The 21,160-nt window shown below is 46.2% G+C and overlaps 1 protein-coding gene across 5 annotated transcripts in view; it reads right to left on the minus strand.

The window, feature by feature from the left end:
- FOXN3 (forkhead box N3) overlaps positions 1 to 21,160 on the minus strand; it is a 107,357-nt gene that overhangs the window by 13,056 nt on the left and 73,141 nt on the right. For 4 of the 5 annotated variants that reach the window (XM_072427456.1, XM_072427459.1, XM_072427458.1 and 1 more), the window contains exons 4-5: positions 14,834 to 14,898; positions 475 to 540 (exon numbers count right to left, since the gene is read on the minus strand). In XM_072427456.1, the coding sequence (XP_072283557.1) occupies positions 475 to 540; positions 14,834 to 14,898 (131 nt within the window). The remainder of the gene's footprint in view (positions 1 to 474; positions 541 to 14,833; positions 14,899 to 21,160) is intronic. The other variant, XM_072427460.1, reaches the window with a different exon arrangement.

Consider the following 21,160-nt stretch of genomic DNA (forward strand, 5'->3'; position numbering starts at 1 on the left):
GCAGAAGTCGGAGGTTTTATTAAATATTTGCATGCTTAATAGGGGGGCAGAGACAGTGTCCCAGCGCCCCCCACTGACAGAATGGCTGAGGCGCAGGGAGCTGGATTGTTGTGCTTTTGGGGTCACATTTGCACCATTATCCCATTTTGTCTAAAACCATCCCTAGAGGTGGGAAAGGATTTAAACTCAGCATTATCATTACACCTTGTCGTGTCTCCCACCAGGGGGTGCCATATCCTCAGTGTAAAATGCGTTAGCTCTGATTCTGTATAAAAGCCTTTTATCCCAATAAAATCTCCGACTCTTCCAGGCAGCTCCCAGGAAAAATGTCTTGTGTTACATTAAATCCTTAAGGAGATCTCTGCTCTTTGGCTGAATCCTGGGTTTCTTTTGTTTAATGATACAGAAAGTGTTGTCACCCCATGTGTGTGTGTGCGCGTCTCTACCAATAAGTGTACATAGCTGTGTACTCACAACCTGCGTGTAAATCATGGGGAGAATTCAAGAGCATCATGGCGCTGGCAGCAGCAATGTCCGGATCTGGAAAAATCAACCAACAGACATATTACTGAGGATCAAACTGATCTGTGCATTGTACACTTATCTCTATGACACGCACTATGGAAGGTCACACAAATCACCCACCACCGGGGCAGGAGCGCCAATAAGAACATGGCGGCAGATGGCTGGACAGACGTCGGACAGACAAGGAGGAAGAAGCGAGGACACGACACAATGCTGGGTTGTTTTTTCACCCCCAGCGATCTCAAGAAGTCCATCAGAAACTTTATTAAAGGGAAAGGATTTAGTTGAAGTGAAACCGTCACCAAAAGAGGCCGAAATGTGAGCACCGCCTGTCAGTTCACTGGGAGCCTGCTGATGATGTCATCGCTTCTGAGTGAACTGATAGGTCAGGGCCATAACATAATGAGCACAAAATATTCATTAGAGATCACAGAGATTATAGGAAGAGTCGAGCCACAAATCCTCATCACCCGGCCCGTTATATATTTTATATTCATTATGATTTCCTTTAAATTCCCTTAAACACAACAGGAAATGACAGGAAAATCTCCTCTGTAAATTTGGATTTCTCATCACCTCCTGTTATGCTCACCAGAATGAATAAAAAGGGTGAATTCTCTCCAGTGAATATATCCAATAAAATCCTGAAAAAACGATAATATTGGTGGCACTCCATTGGATAATTTGTTTGCCCTTTGAGGTTCCAACGCGTTTTAGGGATTTACCTTCATCAGGGCTGTAATAATAAAAGTCAGATCTGGTTGGATGGATCCTTAGAACAGTTGTTGAGGAACCCAACCAATCCTGAGCAGCCGATAAAATCCAGACTCCACTGAATCTTTATTATCCCGACCTTGATGAGGGGAGATTGCTGCAGCCTCTGAAACGCGTCAGTACAAATCACAGGATGCACAAAAAGACAATTGCGGACTTATACCAGGGAGACGGCGCCTTTATTCTTCAGTTTCTTTCCATTATTCTGCAAGGGGCCAACATTAAAAGGACTAAAAGTGCCGCCTACCAACCCCCACTGTCCGCTGACATCAACCAATCAGATGTCACATGAACGGCTATAGAGCCCGATGGAATAGGCTTTGGGTGGTAAGGTCTCTGATGGATTTGGCCGTACATACACAGAATCCGCGCATTTATTAGCCAATCGGTGATCACATCATGAAGGATATAGGGCATAGAAAATAGGATGGGGCAGCTGTTTATAGAAATCTGCCCCTTACCCGGCACCAATATATTCATCATATATTTTGTTGCATAAATTTACATCATCTATAATATAAATATAAAATATGGCAGTGATGGCGGGAGCCCCTCATAACGGGCACAGCAGGGGTACCAACCCAGGAAAGTAGCGCAATGACAGTAGGAGCCCCACATAATGGGCCCGGCCTGCCTGTGACAAATGTAACGGCAAAGGATTGTATGAGTCTTGTGGAGGGATTTGTAAAGTTGTGTTTCTATGTATCTGGCTGACGTTCTTCCTAAAGAGGACCTGTCAGTCACATTGCAAGTCTGCCTAAACAAATCCATGACATTACAATAGACAGGAACAGGATCACAGAAAAGCTCCACCAAAAAGTCATCGTTCAGCTGCAGTCAGTGACTGTGTCTAGGGTGAGATTATGTCATCAGTCTGCTGCAGGCAGCATTGCCTCAGTCTCCACTGGCACAGTAGTCACAAGGTGAGAGACTGCAGCGGGGGCTGATCTGTGGCAGACATTTGCATGCACTGACACTGGGATTTATAAATGGTGACCCCGAATGATAAGAATGGCTCCGTCCTTTGGAGTAAAAAGCAGGTGATGGCGGGGGGGAAGTCATGTGATCTGTATAAGAGGTAATAAACACCTGGAAGGGGCCACATTGACTTATTATTTAGCCTCTGCACTTTTCATATGATTTTTATTTCATTCTAAGCCGTCATGGCACCCTCGTGGGTCTCGTGGTCGCCAGCTAATACCACGAAATCCCAATGGCTATGGACGCTGCAACGCCACGCCAGATTCCCAATCCGATTCCACAAACCGCCGTTTTGCTTCGGCTCTGGCAGAGTCGGATTCCGCTGTCACTTGACAGATGGCCGGCTGCAGCGACGCAGGAAAATATTATGGGTTATTCCGACTATATCCCCACCGCCGCTGCCGCCCGCGCAACACGCTGAGGCAAGCAGACCAGATGCCATGGCAACCGGCATCGCCATGGCGACAGTAAACATCCAGGACCAGCCAGGGAGAAAAAAAAAAAATCTAATGAAAAGAACATCTGCCCGGCGGTGCGTCTATCGCCCCTAGGAGAGGCCAGGCAAGTGTGCGATGGGGGCCACAGGGAAGAGCGGTCACCTGACCATTGCCCCATTGTGTGCCAAGGCAGATGACCCCACACGCCCTCACCAGTCATTGCACCGAATCACACAGCTGCCCAACGTCTAGACAGCAGGATGAAAATTTGTTTTGTTGGTACAAAAATTACAGATTTTAGGTTCATTCCACCGACTGTTGCTGCAACCTACCGAGATGAATGTGAGGCTTAACTGCCAATCTGCAGCAGCTGGAAGATCTAGACAAGAAATACATTCTAATAGTTTTGTGTGACTGCCTTTGTTTCTTTAATAAAATCGTTTGTTACATCTCAATGGCCATTTGCTGTCTCTATCAGAAATGTGGGGAACGGTGACAACGCTGGAGCACAAATGGGAGACGGGCAGAGCGTTGTCACCCTGTAACAGGAAGTGTAAACCTGGAGTGCAGCATATGAGAATTCCTCCCAATGTACAGCCATGCCAAGGGGCAGTTATTGGTGGTTTGGGGCAGAAGTGGATCTCTATTGGAGATCTGAGGGGACCAACATTCACCTCTAACTGGAGAAAGTGTTTTGGGTGGAGTGAACCTTAAGCTTTTGCATCACAACAGACCTTTGCCCATAATAAATAACTCCAACCACACCACAGCGTATGAAGTCACCATAGGGGAGCACTCAGCTATGCCGGTGAATGGGCTCCCCTATTTTTTCACCTCCCATTCATCCAGTAGTGAATGACTGCAGTCACTCCGCAAGCCGTCGCTTCTATTCACCGGCTCCCTGTAGAATCAGACAATTCGGGAAAAGCAAATGAAAGGCGCCAATCACCAATCAGGAGCCATGAAAAGACGCCGGGAAAAGTTGTCACATCCCCAGGCAATGATAGGATTCACAGGCGGGTAAAAGTCGGGGTATCTAATTCCCAATCCTCCGCCCACCCCCTCTCGTCTCTGGGGAACTCCGTATGAAATGCTGAAATCCTCAGAGGAGATCAAAGCAACGTTCACACAACGCAGCATTTGGCACCGCAGATTTTACAGCCGCCAGTCCCATCCAATCAGCATCGAGGGAAAAGGGGACAGCCGGATGCGGCATCTCCTGGGAGGAAGAGCCATTATCACCTGTTGTCACATGACCTGATTACAGCAAACCAGGGGTCCTGCACCCTCCATCCCAAGGGGCTGACATTGCAAAATATGAATTTGGGGGCCTGGGGTGAGCCAACATTGTTGAATTAAAACTTTTTGGGGTTTGACAGGAACTTTTAGGAAACCCAAACATCCGTACAATCTACAAAGCACGTGTGATGGAAGGGAATGGCAGATAAGCCGGTGCCATACGGTCACCAAACTAATGATCAATGAGCAGAAGAATCTGACCTATGGGGAATGGGGGTAAGTCGGTGTCGGTTGGGGGTTAGGTTCTGGGTAGGTTCGGATCCTGGCTAAGGTTAGACCCTGGGCAGCGGGGTTAAGGTTCGGTTACAAAGAGGGTGGGTTAAGCATCACCCGGGGGAGAGGGGTTGGTTAGTTAGGCACTTGGCAGGTGTTGGTTAAGGATTGGAAGCAGGAAGGTTTGTTAGGGGGGGTATGATTGGGAAGCACGATGTTGGAGGCAGCAAAATCTGATGAGACACCGGAACCCCCCCCATAATAAAATCCCTGAATAAACTTTGGCGCACCAGCTAATTTTTTCCGGGAAGCCCCATAATCACCGTCTGGATACCCATGTCTAGAAGGTTCCATAGTTGGCTGGATACTAAATCCAACACTTTCATGAAGCCCTGGGAACCATCAAGGAAAGTCCAGATTACGCCACCAATCTGAGTACAGAAACAAGACTTTGCTGCAAAACTGCACCGTGTCTAGAGAGGACTGACCACCATATGATGAGTGTCAGCCAGCAATAGAGAACCGGGAACTTCTAAAGGACCCCGCTGGGATCCTCAGCTGAGGGTCAATGGTAACCTGAACACCACAAACTGATCTATGGAACAAGGACAGGAAGAACAAAAATTACACATAAAACCTTTATAATGGATACCGCATGGCATGTGGAAGATACAAACATGGAGAACGATTGGCTGGTTGGATGAGACCAAAACTGAATTCATCTCTAAACATAATAAGCGGCAGAGAGCAGACATTGCCCTGAGAACACCATACCAACTGTGAAGCATGGTGGTGGCAGCACAATCATGTTCCTGTTCATCATCAAGCAAAATGAAGCACAAGAATGATGCAACCAAATAAAGGGAAATTCTAAGCGGAGGCCCAAGCCTGGGGCTGAGCTTCACCATCCAACCTGACAACAACCAACACAACCGGAACCGGCATAGGGGGGACCGGTCAAATACCCAACAAGTCTGGCATCGAACCCTTTATTCACCCAACCTGGCGAAAAGGCAGCCATTTTTCTAAGAACACCAGGGACACACTGAAGGATGGAGATACCAAGAGTTACAACCAAAGCCGCGTCTACTGAACACCGAGGGGTGAATAATCCCAAAAATCTTTATTTGTCCTAATTCACCCGGGTGTATTAGGTCTCTATTCATCAAATTGCTAAAATCCCCATGAAAAGATTGTCAATTATACAAACTCTGCTGAGCGGACATTCACATCCGACATTCACAATTGCTTATTTGGTGTTCGGCCGTTTATTAGATGGAAGGAAATGAAGTTTTATTTTTTGGCACCGGACGCAGTGATGCTGACGCACCAGGAGAGGGCGATGTTAGATCCTTCGGAATCATTTCAGGTCACCGACAATAAAATCCGACTTTGTACTTTGTCTGGTTGTGTAATAAAGAAATTGGACGGAAAAGGAACGCAGGGAATGTTGTGTCCAACAAATCCTTTCCTGATCACACCGAGTCAATAAAACCCTAACCCTGAACAGGTCACAATATACAGCAACAGGATCATTTACTGAGAAAAGCTCTACCTGTTATTTACAAACTGCAGTCAGTGACTTGGCCTAGGCTGAGATGATGTCATCAGTCTGCTGCATGCAGCATTTCCCCAGTCTCCTCTCCCCAGTGATCAGACTACAACATTGTAAGGAGTCACATGATCAGGGGCCGATATGCGTCAGACATTTGTGAACACCATGGGTTTTACACGATTGTGTCGGCATCTCGGTTCTCTCTTCTGAATGAAATGCGCAGCATGTGCCCCCCATCTGCAATCACACAGCGGTGGTGGCACCACAGGTCCCAGCAATGCCCCGTAGCACGCCAGTGGTCTCCTAATTTGGTGCGTTCCCCTTTAAGGCTCTCATTCTCTTAAAGCGGCAGCGCTCTTTGGGGACGAAGCTGATCGCTAGTAGCTCTTCACATTTATTTGCTTTATCGCCATGACAACACGGGCAAATAATAGCTGCAGCATGCTGGAGGACACGCGAGCTAACGGCGGCTGAGTCTGCATTCCTCCCCAATTATCATTGTGAAAACAGGCCGAGCAGGCCCCGCAAGGCCGGCGCCATCTGCAGCCACCTCGGAATTTGAGTAACCTTGGTCACCATCAGAGTGCAAAGTTTGTTGACAGGGGAGGTGTGCGCCGTGATTCACCTTACTTTCACCCAGGATTTACCTATTTGTACAACTGGAAAAATGCGTGAATCCTGGTTGAAAGCATTTATAATCAGTCTGTTCACTTTTTGAACTTTTTAACATTTCATCACCAATGGAAAATATTGCACAGCGGTCACCGGGGGACACAGGAAGGTGAGTGACCCAAGACCAGGTGAATTCAGGAGTGAATACATGAATGTTATCAGGATTTATAAATTAGCACATTTCGTTTGAATAATCACTGGCGATCCTGCCATTGGGGTCCTTGTTTAGGCTCTTCCTGTTATGGAGTGACCCCGTTCCATCCCCATCTCCTAACTATCTCCCTGTGTTGTCACTCGGTCACATAGCCTTCACTGTGGTCACCTAGAAAGGAAGTGGCTGCAAATTGTCTGCAGGGGATCAGAGGCACTGAAATAGGATAACAGAATTAAAATAATGATTTTATTAAAAACAACCAATCAGAGAGCGATAAATCTGGCCATACACTGGGGGACCCTCAGCTCTGATTGGTCAATCCGATATAACAGGGTCACCCACATGGGAACTTACCGGATTCTTCGCACTTCAGATTCCTCAGCCCTGCGCAGGGCGTAGCTGTGTGTCAGGACGGGTTCATCACCATGACAACGGGCGACTCTCCCTCCGTCACCACAACACAACTCTGCAGATAAAGGGCCCCACCCTGAGATCCTAATCCAACCTGATTCACCAAAGTGAAAGTCATGTTGTGGGTGGAGCTTGGCCAGAAAAATAACAGAAAAACAGAGGAACTCCGACTTTATGAAAGTCAATTGTTGGGTACATGGGGGGGTCAAATGGAGGGGGTCACCACCAACACCACTAGCCAACTCACCGGAACACTGAAACTGACCATCACAGCCCTGAGGAAGGGAGCCCCAACCCCCGAAACACGTCATTCATGGTTTGTGTCACACAGGAAGGAGGATGATGGATTCCCAACGGCTCACATGGTGCCCCTCGCCCACCACCACATCCTCATACATCAGGCACAGTGCCACATCTATAGATGGTACCACATCTTTGTGGTTACAGCTCACCTGGATGTACAGCACCCTCTGCTGGTGGGACGGGGTGATGCATCAATCCCCAGCAATGACATAAATGTGATGATGGTGGAAGGCCACGGCCTGGATTTTCCCAAACAGAAAAGTCAGAACATTTCTTCCGTCACCCCATCATCTGTCGCCCCGTCATTTGTCACCACATCATCCGCCAGGGTGCTTGCGACCGATGAAGAGAAGTAGATTTGGGGGGACAAGACCCCAAAATAAAAATAACCATTTGCAGTGCTAGAAGATGCTGATGGGGGGGTTAGGGGGATAGGGATGGGGGGATTAGGGGGACTTTTGGATTAATTCTGTATTTCCCGGAGTTCAGCTTTAAACACCGATAGAATTATTCACCCTGCGCTGAACTCATTCACCTTCATCTCAGTGAAACCTATTGACTTGATGCTGTGCTTTTTGGGGTTTCAGGCCATTAGGGGGTTGTAGAATCAGAGTGAATCCTGCGCACATACACGGCGTACTGGCGGGGATTTATCGATCGCAATGTTTGAAGCTCCGGAGTCATCTGGAGCGGCGGTGAAAGGAAGCAAAGTGTTTTCAGCTTTGTTGCATTAAGTGCGCCGGGTCACTGATCACACACACAATAGGTAGAAGGCGGCGAGGTGAAGGCTGCCGAGGGACCGGGCGCTCTTACAATCTGCTCAGCCAGCCCTGCGACAATCATTTAACAAGAGCGAGGGCCCGGCGTTTCCACTCATCGCAAGCCGCCCGACACTGATCGCATGTGACACCGAGCATTTGTACGAGGGGGCATCTGAAAGCCGCACAGAGACCCATTGTGTACAGAGAGGCCGAGGATAAAAAGCCGCTCATTGTCAAGATAAAAAAAAAACCCAGCGCATTGTCTGCCCCTCCGCCGCTAATGGAAAGCGCATTAGGAGAGCGCCGGGGCCAATGTGTGCAGAAATGTCACCGGGGAGAGACATCACCAGGGGCTACCCTGACCCAAATGTATTGTCCTATCCGAGATAGATGGTCACATGGCAAGGGGGTGACACCAAACTAAAGGTCACCCCGAAATCAGGAGGAGACCCAACTAACCAGGTCACATGACATCTGAATATAGAAAGCTTGTGCTAAAACAAGAAAACACCACAAATACCTAAACATAAAAATATTTTGTATTTATGTACAATATCAAACGCTCTCCAGATTAAAAAACAATGGAGAATCAAAATGTTTTCTTTAGTGTGGCGGGGAAGGTTCATTTTTATTGCTGTGTTTTTCTGGAAGATATTTATTTAGAAAAACTTTACTGGACTTTTCAGGCACCGCCTAATACACCAATTTCTTTACACCTCATATCATTAATATAACCATCATTGGCCAATAAAATATAGAACATTGTGTTAAACTATTGGATGAGTGCATGAAACTTAAATTCAATCAAATTTCTAATCAAATTAGTCCCACTTGCACTTCGACGCGTTTCACGCATTTCGCTTTCTCAGGAAAATTGTTGGCCATCAATAAATATTGGGTATAAAATCTAAATAAACCAATTAGGATTACCCAATCCTTTAACTCAGCATGGGTAGGACTTGGGATCAAAGTCATTGTTAAGTTCCACAGAAGAAACATGAATCTCTTGTGGTTGGGGCATTGTATTGGGGAAAGACTTCAGTTATTTTCCTTCACAGTTTTTATTATTCTGTCATATATTTCAATTAGTCTTTATGTCATTGTTTCTTTCCATTCTTTCCTCCCATGTGTATGTCTGCTCCCTAATGCTGGCTGTCTGCAGAGAGCCTTCTTCTAGAAGATTCAGTCTCACTTCCTGTCCAGTAAAATAGTTGTCAGGAAGACAGGAAGTGAGGTCAAATTCACATACAGAAGTTTGCATGGACTGGAGAAAGGATAATTCAGAATACAATGAACAATATATGAAGGTGCACAACAGTCACATGACTGTAGGCACTGATGGCACATGGACTGGGGGTGCACATGGGAGTCACCAGGTATATTGGAGCTACTGGATGAGACACTGGGTGTAAAATGGGTTTAACTTCCTGAGCCCTCCTCCCTTATGTCTAAAAGCTGCAGAATTAGAAAAGTCTGATCAGGGCCCAGGTACAGAAGTGCCCCTTACCCACCCAGGATGCAGCGCTACCCTGGAGTCACCCATGACACATGGACTGGGTGGGTGCACATTTGGAGTCGCTGATGACACCTAGACAGGAAGTTGGCACAGGGGGCACAATAGGCTCTGGGATACTGGTAGGTAAAGGGAGCATCTCGCTCCAAAGCTGTGATCAGGAGAGGAGTCTGATTTACTTGATGTAAAGTTGGGTGAATCCTGTGCTGTGAATAAGACCCAGCATTGGATCCCAGGACAGGTAATTGTGACAGGGAAAGAAGCCCCAGATATTAGCAAAAACTAGACAGCAGTTCGGAACCTTCCCTTCTCTACCCAGAAACATTCCCCTGGACCCTTCCATATCCCGTATTTTATACCATGAACTTCATTTTCCTCGCTTGTCATACTAAATATAAAAATTTAATAGTGACCCCCCCCCCCTGAAATTAGCGGGTCTCCGTGGCACTCATTGGGGTGGCACTGGCAGATCTCCGGCCCAGACCTCTGCGGAGAACGCTCTCTGTCTCGGCATTCACCCGGTTAGCACGCAGATGAATCAATATTGCGTCAGGCGGTGGAATTCCTCGGATCATCTCTAGTAGCTGTCAGAAGCAATAGAAGCAAATAAATGCAGACGGCCATCATCGGCCTATAAATAGATTTATTCTCAAGGTCAGAGCGGGAGATTTTATTGGATAAAGAGAGGAGAGAGAGTCGGGTCTACTGGAGGAGGTCAGTAAAAGCTTTCCAGAATTGGGGACACTGGGGAGGGGAATCCTCTCATCTACCCTACAACTAAATGTTAGCACAAAGGGCCAATTCAAAAATCATATGATCATGTGACTGATCTCTGTAATTCTGTTTATTGGTGGGCTGTGAATCACATGAACAGCCAAACGGTTCCCGCAAGGACCCATTCCCAGTGTCAGTGTTGTTCCTGGCCTCACACCGTGGGACTGGTTACAATCTGATCACTAAGGGAGAGGAGACTGTGGAGAGGATCACTAAGGGAGAGGAGAAATGCTTTCTCCTGCCTGCAGCAGACAGATGACATCATCCTAGCCTAGGCAAAGTCACTGACTGGAGCTCAATGACAGCGTTGTATGTTGTGACAAGTCAGGATATTATTCTGCTGCTGACAGCTCCTCTTTCCATTGCACTGACACAACCGACAATAAGGAGGCATATTTATAAAGCAGTAAATCTGACATTCACTGCAGGTGGATGTCTGGTATGTGTTTTAATGACAGTAACTGATTCACCAGTGAATATTTGGTGAATGCTGCTTTATACTGTAAATATGCCCCTCTGTCAGCACAAGAACAGACGGGGTGCCTCTTCCCAAGGTTGTCATTTTACCACCTACATTACCCAATCACAGGCTGGGGGAGGGACAAGACCTATAAGTGTTACTGAATTGCAGCAAGTGATAATACCAGGTCTGAGCTGTGTAAACCTTGGGACTGGATAGTCAGAAATACAAATCCTTTGGCTGGTAATATAACTCATTTACGTGTCGGATATTTTAGGGATTTGGCTGCTTTCCCGGAATTATAAAGCTTTAAATGGGTGTGTCCATATAATGCATCACTGCATGCGTAAAAGTGAAAATAAACAGCGATCTGCATGGAGTATGAAGATCTGCAGCTTGATGGTGAAATGAGGAAGAGATGGCACAGAAATGGTGCAGTGTCCGGACACATGGAGTGGGCATACAAGAGACAACATGGAGATCTGGGAAGGGGGGTGTCTGTCCTGCAGCATGTCCCGGCATGAGGAGCCGACATCCGGGAATGTTGGAATTCTTCACCCCCTCAGCACACAGCAGCTCATAGGATGGAAGAGACGCTCATACGTCCCTCTTCTCTGAATTTTTGGCAGTTGCGATGTCCTCAGCCAGAAGCAGAATTCCGGAGTTTATGTGACGCATCACCTCCTGCATGCTGCAGCATTGCCCATAGCAACCAGATTAATTCTGCCATTCCTATGCCGTCGCTGCTCCCCAACAATTGCACCCATGTGACCCCACGCATCCAATGATCTGCGGGGAGCTCGGCGGTGGTCCCAGTGGTCTCACCCCGGCCTCCTCTCCTCTTCTCATCCTGCGCCTGTCGGCGGGGATGATGATGAATGCGTTTGATTTGGGGTAATACTGTCTGCCTAACAGCTGTGAGATCATTACTTCTAAATAAGTAAATGAAAAACACAAGCGGGGACGTTTATTCTGAGTGATGGCTGGCGGGGAAACCTGGCTGCGTTTCAAATCTTTCCGGACGCACAAAATAGAGTTTGCAATTCCCTGGCACGGCACGGGCCGCTCTGACCCTTTTTTTCTTCTCTTCTTTAAACAAACAGACGATTGCTCCACCACAAGCGGCTGCTGCAATATCCTGACCCCGAATCAATGGGAAGCAGGGGCCAGGAATCCTGGGGACTTCCCAACTCTGCCAGCGCAGGGAACGCGGCGGCAGCTGGTTTAATTAGCCTCTTATTAGGCTGCGACGGCCTTTTTTTTTTTTGATTCCGCTACAGCTCAGAAAGAACAAACAAACTTTTTCCTGCAACCGGCGGGGTGTTTATGAAGCATGCTTTTAACTTCACCTCCATCAGCAGTCGTAGTCACCAGAACAGGAAGTGGGAATAAAATAACCGCAATAAACAAAAAAATCTTGTTTGGGTTGGTGCTTTAGCTGCGCCTAAACCCAAAATCAAAAATGCAACATTGCAGCCTACCCGGCCCTAAATATGACGGCTGACTTTTCTTTTTCAGGATTTTTATATTCTCACCTGGTGATCCTGCCGCTGACACTTCCTGGTCCAAGGTGACAACGCAACTCAAAAACAAAACAAAAAAACAGTTGCATTGTCTACAATTTGATAACAAATAAAAGAACTCAGATTGAAGCAGATTGTTTTCGTCTTACACTTCTGGGTGGGGTAACCGATCCCCTTGAAATAACCGTCGCAATACAGAATATTCGTAGCGCTGTGATACTGCATCAAACTCTCCGACCAATAAAAAACACAAGAAATGCAGATTGTGAAGGTGGGGGAGGAGGAGGATTGTCTGGTGTATTTGCATTTTCAGTGCTGGGGTCAGGGAAGGGTTAATGGGGCTGACAATGGCGGTGGCGCGGCATCGGGTTGCAGATAATGACTTGTACACACACCTAGCATTTAAACAGCAGCCTGTTTTCACCCTGTAATTTGCCGGCACACCCCACCGTCACCGCGGCAACCGAACTACGCCAATAAACTTGAGTCTGTTTGGTTAGGAGGTTGGGTGCGGGACTCTCCGTACGGAAACTTTTTCCAAGTTTGAGGACAAAGAGGCAGCGAGAAACCTTTTATCTTCTTTTATTGTTCCGGAGTTCCAAACCGACGCTGGGGATAACGTACAGGGGCGCAGGAGACAAAAATGTTTAGTAAACTCAGAAAAGTGATTGGAAATAAAACAATGAAAAATAATACGGATTTGGGTCAGTGAACAGAATAAAACATTTTAGAAAAGGAAATGAATAAATGTTGGAATGTTGATTATATGAGGTGGCAATGTGCAGGGAGGGGGTCCTGGGGGGGTCTGAATATCCCGAAATCAGGTAGCGAGGGGATGTGGGGTGGCTCCCAGGGAAGCAGATAATGATAGTGTTGGTGACAGGTCCTCTTTATAGGCCTGAGCAGTAATGACATGGTCACATGACCAATCCCCAATTGATACAAAGTAGCATACTGACAATCTGCTTCTTCTTCCAGCAATGATTTCATTTCCCATAGCTGTGCCAACAGACAATTTCATCACCTCCTCCTCTCCGCCACATTACAAGATGTAGAATTGTGTCACCAACAGAGATGACGGGATCACCCAGAACTTACCCAGACATTCACTCCAACATTCACCTAAAGTGAGCGATCACCCTGCATACAGAAAAACTTCTTCTGCATCCCCTGGTTTAGATTCACTATGTAAGATTCACATTACGGTTGCAGTTCCAGGGTGACCCTAACAGTAAAGCTAGGTACGCACGTGCAATTGTTCTCGACCGATAATCGGCTCATCGGGAGAGAATCTGGCGTGTGTACAGCACTCATCGCCCATCGTCTGAACGACCGTCCTGGCAAATCCACAAACAATAGACGAGAGCGCCGCAGGCCAGGGAGCCGCTCCATCGTTCTCTTCCTCCCCTCTCCATAAAGCAGAATGGTGCCGTTATGTACCGAGCTCATTCATGCATCATGCAGTCGTTAGTCATTATAATATTATTTATTGCATGCCTGTGTATATCCTATGTGCCAACCTGACCCCAGCTAACCCTGGAAGCAATCACGTACCCCTGAATGAAGAGCATGATAGGGTTAGGTAAGTACTTGTCATAAGGCCTTGCGGAGGTAAATGTGCTCTTAGAGTGTAAGCTCTTCGGGGCAGGGTCCTCTCCTCCTCCTGTGTCACTGTCTGTATGACTGTCATTTGCAACCCCTATTTAATGTACAGCGCTGCGTAAAATGTTGGCGCTAAATAAATACTGTTTAATAATAATAATATTGGCCAACCCCCCTGCAAGGACAACCACAGCCACCCTGTGAATGACTGGGATCACTTTCATGACTTCTGCGGTAAGTCACACTCTCTCTCCCAGTCTTAGCTCTGCTGTATATGGAATGCAAGAGGCTGATACCACAACAAATCAATGTACCAATACATTGCAGCATCAATTACAACAGAGCTGCATTACTTGCGTCCCAAATCTGCTGGAGTTCAGCTCTAATAGAAGCACGATGATTGTAATGAACGCACAACTCACCCGGGGTTCCCTCTCAATCAATAAGCCGCATTTATACAACAACCCCTCTCAGACCTTGCATGGGAACACACAGAAATCCAGCAAAACCGGCTGATAATTCACAACAATCTCCAAAATAGAGCAATTCACTAAAAATGAATGTGATTGGAGGACCTCACTGGAGCACCTCCCTGGAGGAATACTTTGCAATTTTTTTACCCATCTTTAGATGGCGCCATTTAAACTTATCGATTGCAAGAAAACTAATAGAGACAAAGCAAAGCCTTCTACAAATTGGTACCTTTCATCCAAACCCCCAACATTCACTCTGGACAAAGTACAGACATTCAGAGTGGAGGACAAACAAATCTCAAGGAAAGGATGTAGAGGTCCGTCATTAGAGGAGGCAATGGTTCCGCTCAGGACCCAGAGGATAGAAGTGACGGGACAAGTGGGGGCACCCATGGAGACTTACCCTGGAGCAGTGCCCCGTTCTTCTTAAAGAAGCCACTTCCAGGCCAGAGAGGGGGGACCGATGTGCTGCAGGAAAAACAAAAACAGAAGATTAGTGAAAGGAAATGTACAAGACAACAAGGCAACAAACCATCAAATTATTCTTAATTATACTTATACTTCCTGCACAATGATCTTGTTGCTGTATATATCAGGAATCTATTGATGCAGACTGGTTTTAATGACAGGTCCTCTTTACGTCGATTAGATTTTATTTGTAAACCTTGAAGTTTACTGTCAGTGCGGCGTGCTGGGGCTCACTCGGCTTTCATTGTGATGAGATGTTGTAAAGCGCTTCTCTTGTGTTTTTACGAGTGTTTTGACCCCGACCCTGCTGTAAATGAGGAGCCACAATGGGCACCCGGCGCCCGGCACCTCCCCGTCACACTTCAGGAGAATTAAGAGGCGATGTTGGGCTGGCAAGTCATTCAGCGGCACAACCCTTCACATCCCGCCGCTCATTCATGCCGCCCTCACAGCCAACAAAGAGAATCTCAAAAGGACACGTTTCCCCCCTCCTACAAATCCTTGCACATACACAAAGCTGTGCTGGGCTCTGTGGGGCCCCTATAAAAGGGCCACGGCTTGAAAGGTCAAACTCCCAAGGATTCAGAAGCAAACGTCTCCAAAAACAAAAACACTTTCTATGACAACTGCGGCCCTCTTACGGTTTTACTAAAGTTCAAAATCGAGCAACTAAGCATCGGTGAGATAGGTACGCAAATACGGGAGAGGTGATTGGTGGGGAAAGAGCAAAACGTTGAAATAGATCACCAAGTCCACTTCAAGGACTCATTAAATATGCCTGGGATGGATGGGAACAGCGATTTTGAGCTGGGTGTTCGTTCTCATCAGTACCTGGTTTGTTCTACCTCATCGCCCAACAGCAGTACCTGGTCTGAGAAATGGGGGAAATCCCCATAGTGCCCCCAAAACCTTGTGGAATTACTTCTCAGATGAGTGGAAGGGAGGGAGGCCAACTCCAACGAATAATAGTCATGATGTTGGTGGTAAAATTATTGACCATAGTTGGTGGGGCCACTCCATATCAATGGCCAAGGCCTTGGATACGACGCTCCGCCATCACTATTTTCCATGTAAAACTTTCTCTAGCTGAGGATGTAGAGGGGAGAAATGCTGGTTTTCTGCCGACCTCCATGAACTTTTACGTCCCCGATGGTTATATTCGGCAGGTTAAATTCTGGATTTCTTGTGTGCATGACCTCCGCACTGACACCGCATTTCCGAGACTCTGTCTTTTATGGAGGCCTCGCCGGGAAACGTGGTTTGCAAAGTGCCGCTCTAATGAAGCCATTTAACTAAATGACGTGATTAAAAAGGCCATCTCGTTATGGGAGACAAATGCGGCTCTGACAAAGTTGTGGCCGTGTACAGGGGACACATAATGGAGGTCGGAGGCTGGCGGGAGGGCGATTTATTAGATGGGATTTATTGGAGACCTCGGGTTGCCCAACCAGAGGCCATAAAACTTGATGGAGACACGGCGGGGTGGTTGTGTCACAAAGAGGTGTCAGAGGCGCTGGGATTTGTGACAAGTAGACATTGCTCATAAATTATCATTACGCATGGGGCCGCACTGCTTGTTATGGGCCCATAGCTTAGCAAAATTGGCAATTGTCAGTGAACAAGGTGGCCATGGTGAGCTATAAGCAAAACTTGGGCAGAGTGACAGTTTTAAGCAAACTGACCCCACGCAATGTGCTTGTTATATGCAAGAAGAGCAAACATCAAACAAGTTTAAAAATCAATGGGCACCGACAATGCCACTTAAACATGGTGCCAGTTATAAGCCAGAAGGTCAGAGTACCAGTTATAAGCAAGTACAGGTACCTCTGGTGCCAGTTGTAAATGAGCAGGGTACACAAAGTTTCAGTAATAACCATGCAAGGTGCACACAGTGCCAGTTATAGGCAAACAGGATACAAACAGTGTCAGTGAAAAGTAAGCAGGGTGCACATAGTGCCTGGCATAGGACATCGGGCTGCAGAGCACAGAGTACATGGTGCCATTTTTAAAGCAAAGATGCTGTCCAGAGTGCCAATTATTTACAAGCAGGGTACATATAGTGCCAGTTACAAGTGAGCAGAGTACACACAGTGCCAGTTGTAGGTCCAGCAGGGTGCACACAGTGCCAGTTACAGTCGAGCAGGGTGCACACAGTGCCAGTTAGTAGAGCAGGGTGCACACAGTGCCAGTTAAGTCGAGCAGGGTGCACACAATGCCAGTTAGTCGAGCAGGGTGCACACAGTGCTGGATATAAGTATACATGGTGCTCAGGGTGTCAGTTAACAACCAGCGCTGCACAAACCCAAGTTAGGTAAGGCCAGGATCTGAGCAATGAATACATTACACTGAGCTCTATTGTGAAAGCAGGAAGGCAGCGCCCGCCTGTTGCAGAAAATATTACAGTTATTGTGTTGCTAAGCGACGGTCAACAATACTGCCTGCCAGCCCCAGAAGCGCTTCAGGCAATCCGTGTCCTGGGAAGATATCGCTTTCAAGGTGAAAGCTAACAAGGTGTCACAAGGGGAGAGCGGAGCCATTCACTTATAGTGAGGATTAGTGAAGAATGGTGCATGGGTAAGGCAGGTGCCATGTGTATGTGGGCATCTTTACTGGAAAAAAAGAGCAAATTTTAAAGGTTTCTTTGAATTTCATTTGATACATCTAAGTACACTGAATCAGCTTTAAATTATAATCTTGCACCCCGAAGTGTGTGGTCCATGCGACCAGTAGACGATCGATGTGGTGCACATGCATGCTAGGTGTGCCGCACCTATTATGAAAACAAATATGCAGCAGTAGACACACCGCATTTATTTTTTGGAACATAATATACAGGCATGGACCACTGTTGTCATTCAGCCTGCAAAATGCAATGCAGCCATTGCTGGGGTAGAAAAGAATTATCTACGAAAAAGCAGCAAGAAATCAACGTGCCAAGGGATGAAAAAGGTAAAAATGAGGATTTTAATAAAAGTTACATTGCGAATGGCCGTACGCCCACACTCAGCTCACTATATATAATGATCTGAAGAAAGCCTGCAAATAACTGGTGGAGCTTGGGGACGCAGAGCGCAGGAGTCGCAGGATCTGCACTCTCCATGCACAATGCTCGCTCTGTTACTCTCAGGCTGGAAATGTACTCAGCACAAAGTCATTATTGAAAACACAAACAGGGACACGTTGAGGGAGGAGAAATGTGTGTAACTAGATAGGCAAACAAGTGCGTATGATAGAGAGAGATAAATATACTCATCTACCCTGACCCCGGGGCCACTGCGGCCTACGTGACAGAGCTGCTTAACCCGCACCTTCCTACCAATGTCAACACGTGTGCAGATCTGTCGTCTATTCCAATGAAATACGTTCACTATTCTGAATGCCACCGATAAAACGACCACTACAATGCAAAGAGAGACACTGGGTAGTCAGACTTTAAGTCTAAAACACCTAAAAAACAGAGCTGTACAGTGCCACTGCTGGGGGGAGAGAATCTGAGTGTGGTAACTCCCACATTGGGGTGTATGGTGTCCATCAGTGGGCTCCTTGCTTACATTCTAAAAGTCATAAACCTATTTTATGCAACACTGTGCTGCTTAGTAAAATAATGGAGCAGGAGGAAGAGAATGTAAGGAAGATGTCATTGTACAATAATGCAATAATATATTTTATATATACAGGAGCCAAATTATTTTTTTGTATTTCTATCAGATCTGTGCATTCATTTATTGACATTTTGTGCAGGAGCTTCCTGTAATGCAGACCGGTCACTGCTGCTTGTTGTCCTTTTGCAGAGTCCTGGTCTTGTATCTGCCTCCTTTGGAGTTATCTGTTCGTTATATTCTATGTTTTATATATATTTATAAGCGTCCTTGATAGTTTGTGGGCTCAACACTTTTATATTTTAATAAAAGTTTTGAGCCCTAAATAAACATTTATTACTTGCAATGATGCAGCTCTCTTGCGGACCAAAATGCGGCAGAATTTAAAATTCAATGATCAGAACAGCTGAGGAGGGAATCCCTAGGTGAAAGATTTTCTTGAAACCCTTACACAGGTGAGATGACGGCAGTGACAGGTACCTTAGCATGGAACCCCAATCAGTGAAGAATATGGGGGACAAACATTATAGCAGAACTTTTTAATAAAGCAAAGACAATACTACCCACACCAGGCACTGATCATATGCAGCTCAATTCAGATCCTGAACCTGGAAAAAGATGGGCAAAGACCTCAGAGCCTGCAAGGCTGCAACGCTGGGGTTCAGGTGAGTACAGTCCGGTTTGCTACGTTTGGGAAGCCGTTGATCCCACTGACTTACAAATGGAAGGACAGAGGTCTGCCCAGCTTTGTAATGCATTTCTTTAAACGCAGCATTTCCTATTAAAGTGTATGAGCTGCAGGCAAAGCAACCTTCTCTTTACAAACGCTGCATTTTCTTTGTAACGCAGCTGCACGCCGTCTTAGACATCTATCAGACCCTTAAAAAAGACTGGTAAGTAATCACCGACATCTGACTGTGATCAACAGTCCGCCCCAAGGAGAATTCAATCACATAATTCTGTCTGGTTGTGTCCTTTGCAGACGGGGAGTGGAAACGGCCTGCTATGATGCAATAATGATCAGTAATGGCCAATGGACATTTATTCCATACGGCCGTTGTAAACTTTTTATAAAGTTGGGTTTTCCAATTCTAAGCTTCATGTATGACGCTCAGCACACACGTGTGCATCCAAGGTCAGCCGCAAGCCTTGGCGATCATATAAACCCAATCATTAAAATCTGACAGAAGCTTTAACATGTTAATGTCATTGCAATACAAAAAAAAAAAAAAAAAAAAGCCTGCGCAGCCCGGCCGCCCCCCCCAGGCATTTTTGCAGCAGCGGAAGGCTGTGATTGGTGCGCGGTTCCGTGTTTACGCCGATCACACACGCTCTGTATTATCTTACAATGCTGGTATGCATCTCTATGGAGACCAGGAACTCTCCGAGGGGGGGGGCGATCTGTTCTTTTACACAACCCCCCCCTTCCCTGTCCCATCTCCCAATGCAGACTAAGGAGCGGCCCAGCTCTAAAAATGGAGCACCGACTGTTCCATGGCATGGTTAACCCCCGCGCTGCCAAACTACCCCCTCCCGCTGCAAGTGCAACAACAACCGCCTCTGTTTTTTAGAAAAGCTGGTATTGTTTTCAGATCCACCCAAACCTGATGTTCCAGAATGTTTTTTGTTTTTAAACAATTTTCAAAACCTTTGTGTATCAGAGAGCGGAAAGGGGGTCAACCCCCAAAAGCTCACAAATTACAAAAGGATCATAGATGGGATGAAACAAATTTATAATATTAAGTAAATAATTAAATTGCTAAAAATTTGTCAATTGGAGTTCTGCAGCATAATTCAAAGTATTTATTTCCCAAAATAAATAAAGATAAAGCAATAAAAGGAAAAAAAACTTTTAAAGTATTTGTACACAAACAATAATATTTATATATAAAAGCAAAAAAAAGGAAACGGCTCTAAATACACAAAATACTAATAATCAATTTTAGGATCACCGGGCTCTGCCGTAACACACAGCACATTGTTGGCAGATCTGAGATTTTCCAGCAAACCCGAAAGGATTTCCTACGGATGCCAGGAGTTACATCACACGCTGGCACTCGTTCACCTATACGGTATAAGATCATCCGGCAAAGATCGGTCATGGCGATGGTAACATCTCCCAGGTCACAGAAGAAGGATCAGGAGAATGATATTATAAATATAAAATATAGAAAAACATATTTTATATATATAACATGGAGGACAACAAACAGCACAGAGCCGGTGCATTTATCTCAGATTGGTGGGGAAATTCTAACTCGTTCATTCAGGAAAAAAAAAGTCTCCTCTGTGGTTTGTTTTGAGGAATGTCAAACAGCTGCTGAGAGACTCCAAAAAGGAGATTTAACAATTCCACAAAGACCTCAGCAGGATAAAAAGCAGGAACATGGTCAAGGCCTAAAATCACCATCTAATGTATAAACTACTGTGTTCTGGGGAACATACACCGGGAATGCAACCAATCAGTTCATTAGCGACTGATGACATCACTAAGAATGCAGCCTGTCCAATCACTAGAGACCAGTGACATCACTGAGAATGTAGCCTATCCATTCACTAGAGACCAGTGACATCACTGAGAATGTGGCCTATCCATTCACTAGAGACCAGTGACATCACTGAGAATGTGGCCTATCCAATCACTACAGGCTGGTGACATCACT

This window comes from Pyxicephalus adspersus, chromosome 12 (assembly GCF_032062135.1).
Source record: "Pyxicephalus adspersus chromosome 12, UCB_Pads_2.0, whole genome shotgun sequence".
Taxonomy (NCBI): Eukaryota; Metazoa; Chordata; class Amphibia; order Anura; family Pyxicephalidae; genus Pyxicephalus; species Pyxicephalus adspersus.